General features: G+C 41.3%; 1 protein-coding gene across 5 annotated transcripts in view; it reads left to right on the top strand.

The window, feature by feature from the left end:
- CRACDL (CRACD like) overlaps nt 1-12,115 on the top strand; it is a 65,810-nt gene that overhangs the window by 22,330 nt on the left and 31,365 nt on the right. For 4 of the 5 annotated variants that reach the window (XM_077343474.1, XM_077343476.1, XM_077343473.1 and 1 more), the window contains 2 exons: nt 6,634-6,707; nt 9,455-9,623. In XM_077343474.1, the coding sequence (XP_077199589.1) occupies nt 6,641-6,707; nt 9,455-9,623 (236 nt within the window). In that variant the 5' untranslated portion in view covers nt 6,634-6,640. Of the gene's footprint in view, nt 1-1,013; nt 1,035-6,633; nt 6,708-9,454; nt 9,624-12,115 lie in introns of those variants that run through there. The other variant, XM_077343475.1, reaches the window with a different exon arrangement.

Here is a 12,115-nt window from a genome sequence, read left to right as displayed (position 1 = left end):
TTGGGTGGAATCCAAGGATGATGATGTTAGCCATTCAGTCATGTCCAACTCTTAGCAATCCTATGGCTCAGTTATCTCCATGTCTTTTGATCTTGAATTGCTGCTTTTAGTTTTGTAATGCTCTGGCCAGTGTCCATGTTGATCTTGTCTAACCACTGTCAGCCTGGTTTAATTTTATCACTGATCAGTCCTAGCATAATTGCTTTCTCGAACAAGTTGGATTGTATGATATGGCCAAAGTAAGTGAGCTGGAGTTTCATAATTTTGCCTTCCAGTGATATCTGGCTTAATGCATTTAAGTATTTCCTTGTTTGTTACTTTTCACTGTCCATGAAATCTGCAGAAGCCTTCTCCAGCATCAGAGTTCATGTGAAGGTAAGGCTGAGAGACCCCTGAGAGAACTGGAACTGGCCCAAGGTCACCTATCTGGCTGCATGTGGAGGACTGGGGAATCAAACCTGGTTCTCCAGATTAGAGGCCACCACTCTTAACCACTACACCAAGCTGGCTTTCTTGAAAAACACCCTCCTTGAATAGTTTAGTGGAGAATGTTTGGGTTTTTTTACATGTTGCTATTAATAGATGCACCCTGTTATCAAAGAGGTTAATGTTTTGCATTTAAGAGAAAGGATACTAGTTCTTGGATAGTACTTAGTTCCTGGGCAAATAATTTGAAGGTGAAATCAACCTTAATCTAAGGTTGTTATTTTTGTTAGCCAGCTCTAGAAGGATGTATATTTGTTAGCCAGCTCTAGAAGGATGAATTCAGGATATCATCTTGGGTTGCAGATTTCTCCCTAGCATTATCTGTCTCTCTTGAGCTAAAACAGAATACTGGTCTTCTGCTTCTGTAACTGTTCTTCTATTTTTCCCCACAGAATCCTGGTAATTGTCATTTAGTGATAGATCTTCTGCTTGAAATACATAACTGCACAGAAATATAGTATAAGAGGAGAAGGAATTATTATTAAACAATTATAATTTATGAATGAGCAAATCTCTTACTTACTCTGTTCTGTGATGCTAAAGTGAAGGTATTTTCCAACTTATTCTACTTTATGATGTACCATTCCTTCCAAAGACTGAAATACATTTAGTGCAGCTGAAGTCAACTTTATTGGAATATATCTCTATATGATGATGATTGTTGAGCCACACATATATGATTGTTGAGCCAAAGAAGTTTTCTTCTTTGATTACTTCTAATTAATGAAGACCAGGTTGTACTTGCCCATCATGATGGAGGCTGAAGGCAGTGTTCTGTGTGAAAGCTGTGTGCCATGAGTAGAAAATCTGATAATTCTGAATTTAGGTAGAGGAGAAAGGCATCATGAATTCAAAGATTTTCTAGGCAAGGTTGCCATGACTTTGGCAGTATAAACAGTAAGTCAGACAGGTGTCAATATTTTGAATGGCAGCAGCTCTGCAGGGTCTCAGGTAGAAGTCTTTCATATTTCGTGTTAGCTTATCTTTTTCATGTACTGGACATACCAGGTATTGTACCAGGAAACTTCTGCATGCTAAGCAGATGCTCTACTACTTAGCTGCAGCCCACTGCCAGAGTCCTTTCTGGGATATTGGGTGATACTTCTGGGATACTGGGTGCTACTGCTGTAACTGGGAAAGGTTTCCCTGTATGCAATTTTTGCCCCTCATCTGCTAAATTTATACTTCTGCTAAATAATATGTTATAAAAGGAAATAGAAATCCTTAGTACTTTCTCCTTGCAACTGAGCTTTTATTCCCGAAGAAGCTTTGCTAGGTAACTTTTATTATGTGGAAAAGCAATATTGGATTTAGTCCAACAAATTTTGGGTGTGCCTAAATCTCATTGACATTAATGTGTGTTGAAGTCACAGACATTTCTATAGAACTAGGTGTGCCTTACTTTAACTGAATTGTACCAATTGTTTGTTTTCTTAAATACAGGGTGGATGGCAAGAGGCAATTTGTTCGAAGAATGCCCTCTCTCTCCCCCTCCCCTCTTCTTAGGGTTGCCAGGTGATGCAGGGGGAAGTTACCAGGAGAAAGAAAAAGGTCTGGGCCATAGCGTTGATGTTGCTCAGGAAGTGACATCATCATTCTGCAATGCCACTGTGATGCTCTGGTATTTGAGGAAAAACACTATGGTAGAATCTGGTTTTACCATAGAGTTTTGGCCAAATGCCAGAGCATTGCACAGACATAACTGGTATTATGGCATCACTTCCTGTATGATACTGGCTAGGGGCTTCCTCTTCCTTCTGGTAAGCCAGCTGAGTAGTGGAGGGTGCCTGGCAGTGGGGACTTCTGCTGGGGGGGGGGGCTTGCTGGGAACACTTCTCTATCTCTCTCTGCTCTTCAAATGCATTAAGCAAACATAATAAATGTAACACTTTTTTTCTTTAAAATAATTATAGTGTCCTTTAAAGAAGGGATAGTTAATTCAACGGACACCTGTTGATTTGAAAATAGTGCTTCTGTTCGGAAAGTGTAAGAACAATACAAATTTAACATCAGGAAGAAAAAGCAAAAGCAAATTGTCTCCCAAGTAATTCTGTGATTTCATTCTTGATTTAGAAGATGTGGAGAGTAACAGACTGGATGTGTGTGAATGTTTTGACTGAAACCTGTGTCCTTTTTTACAACTAATAAAACTGATTTTAGTATCCATTTGAGAATAGGGAATTTTGAAAGTGGTCTAGAATGTAGTCTGTCAATTTGAATTTGGTAAAAAGAAGCACAGATTTATCTAAGGATTTAGAAGGAGTCTAGTGGAGAGTTTATGCAGCACAGAAATCCTCCCTGAATCTTTTACCTATATCTTAATAGAGCGCAGCCTGTTCAGCTTTGTGTTAGGTCCCCAGGGGAATTAGTGAACAATAGATTGTGGCATTGTTAAACTAACTGAATTTTGTTGCCCAGGGAGATTTCAGTGAGCTGAAATTGTTTTGGCTGTGATTCTGCTTCCGGGATAGCAGTTCTGTGTTGGAAGTTTCTGGCTTTTGTGGTGAGAGGCTGACTATGGTTAGTGTAATGAGGGCTAAATAATACTGGGAAAAAGTCCTCCCTCTCTCCCCCCCCTCTCTCTCTCTCTGAGTGGGTTCCCCTTTTCCCTACAGCTCGGTGTCATGCACTTTTCTTGTTCCTTTTGACTCAGATGTTGCTAGGATGGCTGAGGAGGAGCATTAGCTTTAGACTGGAATTATTTTTGTCATTACTGTTAGAGAGTGCTTAATAAGAATCAACTTGACATTTTGACTTCAGATTCTAATTATTATATGCTGAACTGATGAATAGATATCCATCAAGACATCCCATTTGCTCTAATAATGCGGCCTTTTTAAACTAAATGGTTTTCTTGGCAAAATTATTTCTCTCCATGGCACGCTATTTGCACTATAGGACACATGACTGTAAATATTGCTTGTGTAGCAATAAAGATCCACTCTTAAAGAAATGCTGTAAGGATGACCAAGAGGATTTGTGAAATATTTTGGGTACACACAATATGCTGTGTAACTATTGTGTATTTGTGCATATTACGTTTGCAAGGTTCTCCTTTTTTCTAGGCCTTTGAGCCAGTTATAGTATAACTAGTTTCAAAGCCCATTTAAAATAAATGGGTTATGAAAGGGGACCGGGCACGGCGAGGAGAAGGGTTGGTGGTGAGGATCCTGGAAAGGATCTTCTAAACGTGCCCGGTTCAAAGCGAAGGGTGAGAACCATTTTGGGGCAGGGGTGGGGGAGGAGAGAGGCTTTGGAGTTTGCAAATCCCGGATCTTGGCCGCCCCCTCAAAAAGCAGTAACTTTTTCCAGCCAGCCATCAGCACTTTCCCATGAGACAAAAAGTTAGCCAAAGTTCCGATCCCACCATGGCTCCAGCGCCAGGTGCACATTTTTCCTGGGAATCTTCTTCCCTTCCAGAAATTGCTTCCAAAGGAAGGCAGAACAAAGCCAAACCAAAACAGAAGGAGAAGGGGAAAAAAACAAAAAAATGGAGACCTCCAGAAGACACCCCCGAGCACTCAGCTGTGATTGAATGGATGGCAGAGAAACTTTCCCTGAGCTTTGCTGTCCTTTTTTATAAAAAGTAATAGTGGGGGGAGGGAAGCAAGGTGGGGGAGGAGAGAGGGAAAAGACTGACAGTTCTGTCCCCAAACCTCAAGGGTTAAATGCGGGCTTCTCCCAGGTGATCCTGCGCGCTCCTTGGGGCTGGCAACTTGGGAGCACGCTGGCGGGGCTTTGAAAGGGGATGGGGCACAGGGGGAGGGGGTGAGGCAAAGGGTCTGTAGGTGGAGTGATCGACAGTGGGGGGACCAGGGGATGGCGGGGGAAGAGTGCCGGGTGGATGGGGAGGGGGGGGAAAAGCAGCGGCAGAGTTTGAGCTTGGCGGGGGGGGGAAGGCGCATGGTTCTGGGGGAGGGTGAGGCGGACCGGGAGGAGGGAGGGGTGCCTGGCAGGTGGCAGGTGGCGAGTCAGCGGTGCAGGCTGTTTTAGGACAGGGGGTTCAGGCGGTTTGCGGGTGGGGCAGAAGCGGGGATCAAGGAGGAAGAGGAGGCGGCAGTGGCGAGGATGGGACGGGTGCAGCTGCTGCCCACAGCAGAGGTTAGTGGGTGCGGTGTCACGAGACCAGTCCACGGGGGTCGTGGCGAGGACATTGGCAGTAGATCCTCCCCAGGGCAGCCATGCTGGCCCGGGCGGCAGCGGGCACCGTGGTCCATGGCGGCGGTGGTCACCAGAGCTGGGGTGTAGAGTGCGGTAAATGGGAGGGGGAAGTGGCGGGGGGGAAGGCGCATGTACCTGGCTGTAGAGGCGGCACGCTGCATCAGCAGCATCAGGAGCAGCAGTGGGCCACCATGCAAGGGCTGGCCGCCGCCTCCTCCTCCCGCGAACTATGGGCTGCGTGGGCTGGTAAGTCCCGGGCCAAGGGGCCAATCCGCTGATTTTGATCCCGGACTCGGCTCACCCCCACCCCCCTTAGACAATTATTTATACCACAGAGCGGTGTACAGATGTGTTATGCTGAACCATTTATATCTGTAACCTAATGTACATAAATTAACAATTCCTTTGTGTGCAAATAATAGAGGCTTATCATATTTGCTATGAATGAAAGCAGGAGGAAGGGATTGGCTGTCATTCTTTATGATCTTTAGTCATCAAGATGATTAAGTACCTGGATGTAATAAGTTTGCTCAACTCTGAGCAACTGCTGACTTTTTATTGCTTCAATTATTGCTTTCATTCATAGCAAACATGATAAGCCTCTATAGGATCAGGTTGGTAAGGATGTTGGACTTCACTAAAAAAAATTTAAAGGTTGGATGTGGACTGTGTAACTTTCTATGGACAGGAACAAAAACAAAATCGTTATCGATCCAAAGTACTTGATTTTAAAATATACCTTTATTTAAATATCCAAGTGTATAACAATTTATTTTCAAGATGTGAGGGCAGAATAAACATTGATAGGTGTGCCAGGTTCATTACACAGAGTTAAATTTCACATGGTGAAATAGAACCGATGGTCCCTGCTTAATACGTTGGGTGTAATCCATTTGTAACATCAAAAGCAGCACCTTAAATTGTTCCAGGAGACGAGAGAGCTCGCATACACATTAGAGCACTGATATAATGTGCTTTCTTTGCCATCCCCTACTAGGACTCTGGATGCCACATTCAACATCAACAGAAACTTCTCAGCATTCATTAAGAACTTTGCTACAAAAAGCATATTGCAGTAGGCCTGCTTGAAGGTGATAAGAAGAAAATCGCTTCTAGATATAGTACCATCCAGCAGCTACAAAATTGTAGGGCAACCAGAAAACTCTGTTTATGGAGGAAATCCCAGACTGTGCTAGATCATGGGGCCTGTCAACTTTATTACTTCCATGTTTGCCAATGTCGTCATCATTTGCTCTCCTGCATTCAGTCACCTATCTTGAGTAAACATAAAACTACAAGATATACTCCATATGAAATTATGTTGAACAGGTGGGCAATCAGGATGACAAATGTAGCATACTATAGGGAAAATTCAAAGCAGATGAAAAGCAAATATTTATCACTGTCTCCAGGGCCTGGCTGTCAGGGATGATCAGAACCATTCAAGGGGAGATCTGCAAACTTCTCTAGTTTGAGATCTTCAGTGATGCTCATATACATGCTTAGAGATACACTAACCGATTTTTATTTTTCAGTACATCAAAATTGCTATAATTCTTATGAGCTTTCTGCACTATTTACTCTAGGAAATACATTTCAAATTTATCTTATTTTTCCCTAGCTGAAGAAAACATCTTAATTTTCAATATTGCATGTCAACACAGAGCTGAGCATTTTTCAGCCCACAAAGATCAATGCTCTTAATGGAACTCTGCTACGATTGTATTTTAAGTTCACTGAAGTTTAATGGGTGTAGAAGACGTTGCACTGTTAGGCCTTTTGCAAGTGTGTGAGCGAAAATTAGTTGTTGATAATTAAATCACTTTGCTTTCTGAAACTGCATGCTCCACAAAAAGAATAGTTTGAAATGCTTCTGTTTTTCTCAGTCTTAAGATAATAGATGTAATAGAAAAATATCTATAATATATTGATGATGATAATTTAGATTTAAATAGCTAAATGATGCTTATTCGTTTTCCATATTAGTGTCCATATGAGCTGTACAAGGATAATGGACAGCAGACTACAAGAGACAGAAGGATTTGGTGAGGAAAGTTCAGGTAAGATATCCTTTTTAAAGTTACAGGAATTTAATTATTATAGAAATCATTAAATTTATTGTGGGGTTTATGAATTCTGTTTAGTCTAAGGATCCCACCCAATTAAACAAATTATTGACAGAAGTCAGAACAGATTATTTGATCAATTAATTTATCAAATTTTCGATACATTTACATCTGAATAAAAACAGTTTTTCTGAGAAAAAATACCTCTCATGGGCCTATTATGCACGGCCGCCGAAACGGCGATTTTGGGTCACATGGAAAATGCGGAGGGGGAAGACGCGAAGCACACTGGTTATGCACGGGACGGGGCGCGACGGCGGCAAAACCCAGAGTAACCGATTATGCATGCGGCGATCCCGGCACCGCTTCTGGTTGCGCCCCAGTCACCCGGAAGCTGCGCTTTCTTCCGCGTTTCACTAACGCGGCTTTTTCGGCGGCATGCACTGAAGCTGCGGCCGGTTGCAGTCGGCACCATGCGTTATTGGTGATTTTAGTCACCGCCATTCCACCCCGAATGTGCGCTAAAACCCCTGTGCATAATGGGTCATGATGTTGCATTGTTTTAGAAGATGTGTTTTAGCCTGTGAGTAAGAAGAGGAATGCTTACCATCTCTGGTTTTCAGGAGTACTTTTGTCAAAATCAGCTTTAAGAAAATTGGTTCCAGTTTAATTAGGGGGCACCCTTATTAATCAGTTAAGCTAACCAATTAATACAATTGTAGCTCTGGCTTATTCTATAAATGCTTTCCTATTCTATATTCTTTCTAAATACTTTCTAAATAAATTCTAAATGCTTTCCTATTCTATAAATACTTTCCTAGTTTCACTCAATGCTAAAGCAAATGAGGCACATTCAGTTGCTTATATTAAAAGCAATTTATTATGGTCCAAATTCAGTTTCAAAAGTCCTGTAAGCAGATGCAGTTCTAGCAGTATCAAAGGAATTCAGATTTACCAATCACCTGATTACTGAATGACTTTTATATATGTGACTTCAGACCAGAGTTCTATGTATGGATTTAGATCTGTAGGTTGAATTGACCATTCTAAAAATGGATTAATTTTCTGTGGGTTTTGGGTTCATATTTTCAAGCCTTTCTCTCCATCTGTGTGAGTGATAATTTTTTAAAAGCAAACACTGTGATCACCTAGTTTTGAATCTTGCTTACTTCAATGAGTCACAGACTTGTTGAAATAGAGGTGGATTCTTGTCTCTGTTTGCATGGGATCAGATTCCTCAGTTCTGTTCTATCCTTATGAACCTAGTATTCACAAATTGATGTTTTTATTCCCATCAATATGAAGCATGTAATCCATTCCACTCAGTAACCCTGTTTTCAAAGTTTGCTGTCCATCTGATTTAATTATAAAAAGTATAATTCAGGAGTGGAAGTTTTCTACCACCCTTTCCATAGTGCCTTATCAATCTGAGACTTCTTGCTTTGCCTCTACTGCTCGTTCTGATTCATGCCCTTCAGCTTTCTCACTTTCCATGTCCTCACTCAGAGGTCAAATAAGTGCATCGTGATGAGGTTGAAGACTTTTGCTCAGTCAGAGAGCTCACTTAGTTGATCTTTCCACTCATTCAGAATGGCCAGTCTTTTCACATACCCTTCAACAGGGGTAGTCAACCTGTGGTCCTCCAGATGTCCATGGACTACAATTCCCATGAGCCCCTGCCATGGACATCTGGAGGACCACAGGTTGACTACCCCTGCCCTACAACACTATCTTTGTGAGGGATTTTGTTTTTGTTTTCACTGTTTGTCAACTTTGTTGGGCTTGAGCAGTTAGAATGTTTGTGAATACTTGATGTGCAAGCACAGCAGCCCTACTGAAGGTGAGAGAGAACTGTAAAACATTGATCTTTATTGTTCAAGCGATCTGGTGCCAATTAAAGAAAGGAAAGATTAGCTGATTGTTAAAGAAATATGAAGGAAAAGGATATAGTCAAACTTATTTGATAAAACAGTAGTCTTGTTTAGCAATCAGAATTCAAGCATGTACTATATTTAATTAGCAATGCACTTCCAAAAGCAATTAGAATCTTGCTCATTTGGGTAAAGAACGACTTGTATCATCAGTAGTAATAGGTATGCATGAGGCCTATAATTATCCCTGATGAAGCTTTCTGTTTTTGGCATATAGTTTAGCATCACCCTTCAAGATTATTGCTTGACTTTGGTTTAACATTTGAAGCGCAACATGGTAACACAATTACAATTCAGACTATCAAGAGTTTATTTTCCACCTGAGTGAGCTATTTGTGCCTAAATTAGTATTGTAATTTGGTAACAAACCTACCCTTATCTTTTATTTTAACATTTACTAATTTAGTGAAGCGAGATACTGAATTACCAGACTGTAATTTAATTTGTCCTCTGCACTTAACGTATTTCATACTCCTGTTATGCTACCACTGAAATTCTGTGCAGAGTTACTCCAGTCTAAGCCCACTCACTGGTTATACTGAGTTTGGTCTGTAGTAACTCTGCACTGAATTGCAGTAAAAATCTTTGTTGGGAAGCAGCTGAATATATAATTAAATAGGGCTTATTTGTACACATGACCTATGTTCTCACAATCCATCACACAGGTTGCCACTAGTGTAGAGGCTGTGTAGAGGTTCAAGAAAATACAGGTGGAAGAAAGAAAAGGAGGAGATGATCCCTTAGCTATACACACCTAACCTATGAAAAGCATTGTACTGAAATAATCTTTTCACTTATTTATTTACTTAGGAAAGAAAAAGTCTAAATTTAAGTCTATCAAAAAATTCTTTGGAAAAAGGAAAAGGAAAGAGACATTGCCATCTTCAGGAAGTGGTAGTCTGAAACTGTATCAGTCGACAAGTGATGTCACAACCTCTGAGTCCATGCACACAGGCTATGATTCAGAAGATGAACTTGAGTAAGTCTCAGAACTGTCCCTGTTTTATTTACTGGAATCCTGGAGTGGGAGGGAATAACAAGATGCCTGAGATTTTGATCACCTTGGGCCCATGGAGCCAACCTTGTCGTATGATTTGTTTTTACATGATGTTTGTTTTGGATTTGGTTGATACGGTGCAAAAGGAATCTCAGTCTGTCAGCTCACAGAAACAGCTGTTCTTCGTAAAGCGTAGAACTTGCTATTCTCAATGCTAGTTTCTTGTCTGTAGATTAAATACTCAGCAGTCTACGTTGAACTCTTACCTGTTCAAATATTTACGTCTGCTCAAAATCAAGAAAAGATGGCAATTAAGTTTGTTTCAACTTGGACAAGATCAAGTAAGTGTGTCATGGTGAAGAACAGCATAGGATGCAGCGGGAGAGGCTGCGGCTGGAAGGGGGACTCGGCAGAACTGCAGTGTCATTTTTAAAGTTTCCACTCCAGCAAGGACACCTTGGAATCCAACCCTATATACATGTTTGTATTCTTAAAGCTTTTGTTGGAGGAGAGGTTTTCATTTTCCTATCTGTAAATATTGATTGTTTGCAGTACATTTAGCCTGCAGTCCCAAGGACATCTGCTTATAAGTGAGTCTCATTTTGTTCAGTTGAGTTTACTGTTAGGTAAATGTGGTCTACAGCAGTGGTCCCCAACCACCGGGCCGTAGCTCCCTCTCCCTGCCCCCCCTGCAGTGAGAAACTTCCCAGGCCGCAAGCAAATCGGCCGCCAAAGCGGCCGATTAGCTTATGGCCCAGCAAGCTTCTTTTTGTGAGAGGGGGGGGAGAGGGAAGCATGGCCGCTGGCGCAGGCGTGCATGTGTGGCCGTTTAGCGCATGCGCGCATGCACGGAAGTGCTGTGCATGCATGTTTGCGGCCGCACATGGCACAAACACGCATGCATGGCTCTGCTGCACATGCGCGGCTGCCGGATTGCCCCCCCACACCGGTCTGCAGCCTAAAAAAGGTTGCAGACCACTGGTCTACAGCACATGTAAAATGTCACAATACATTATATAAAAGAAGCATGGCTATTTAAAATGTGCATGTAAGAATTAACATTTTTCAATCACTATACATAAGTAGCACAAAATCTGCTCTACCCACCCTTCATAAACAGTCAGAATTATGTTACAGCTGAAGAATCATCAGTTGTACCTCCTTTTAAAAAAGCACTCATATGCCACAATTAGGAGTTCCAACTTCATAAGCACTAAAAATGTCTCTCTTTTTTCCAACAAAGGGTTCAGCAACTACCACTTTATGTTAAAGGGACTGCAGGGTACGTAGCTAAATGTACTGCAAGCAACCAATATGCTACAAGGCATCATTCGAAAGCCTAAAGAAATGTGCATAGTTAGAGCAGTTTGACTTCATTTATGATGGTCGTAGAACTTGGAATTGATTTTATCATTCCTCTAAACAGCCTAGGTTGAGGCTGGGCAGAGTATTTGTGATTTGAGTCGGACCATAGAAGCTAGAGTGGTCGTGACATCAGGTTGCCCCCGGATGCAGGACTGGCCAGCTGATTCATATGTAAGAATAACACAGTGCCCCAACAGCAGAGAAACCCATCACACAGTGGCACTGAGACTAGACACCGAAAAGGAAGCCTATCTATAAAGAGCTTATAAAAACCAGTTTTCGCTAAGCTCCTAATTCTGTTAAAAACTTACACTGTGGTACCACTAGGGAGTGCCATATCACAACATCATTGTCTTGTTTCCCCCCCTTTGTTTAGTATTGGTTTATAATTGTGAAGACATGCCAGTTATACCAATAGACAAAATATTCCAATTAAATGTGCTAAAGAGCTCCCGTAGTAATTCACAAAAACCCAACATTCCTCTCTCTCTCTCTTCCTTTTAGTTTTTTTTGTAATTTCTCTTCTATTTTTATAAAATTATTCTAGCAAATGCTGTAAAACAATTGCATTTAGAATTACCACCAAAAAGGTCACTTACAGCAAAATTTAAAGGAGGCCAAAACTCTCTTGATAAGAAGGTTTGATAATACTAGCAAAATATCTTATGGGGCAGCATTTAGGGGACGGTAGGCTGTAGGGAGAAGGGAGAGAGATACATTCCTTGAACTTCTGTTCACTTTTCACAGGATCCAATCCATTGTCGTTTCACACATTTTCCCCCCCTCCGACATCTTTTAAGTGGAGAAAAAGTCTGTTTTTAAAAACTCGTTATAGACATTTTTGTTAGTATGATTTCATTGTGCCCATTCATATTTGTGTCTTCATTTGATTCCCTATATTTATTGTAAACTATTGTAAAGGCATAACATCTAGTACACAGCTTAAATGATCTTGGATAGACCCACCACAGAATTGAAATTCCACTGTTTATAGTTCTTCCCTATGAACTTCATTTTAGGAATGGTATTTATCACATTAGGTTTGAAAAATCCCAGGAACCAGATTACATGGTGCCTAATATTTTTAGCAATGATTATATTGTAGTGTC

This window comes from Paroedura picta, chromosome 6, assembly GCF_049243985.1.
Source record: "Paroedura picta isolate Pp20150507F chromosome 6, Ppicta_v3.0, whole genome shotgun sequence".
Lineage (NCBI taxonomy): Eukaryota > Metazoa > Chordata > Lepidosauria > Squamata > Gekkonidae > Paroedura > Paroedura picta.
Note: the sequence above shows the minus strand (reverse complement) of the source record. Positions and strands in the feature narration are given on the sequence as shown.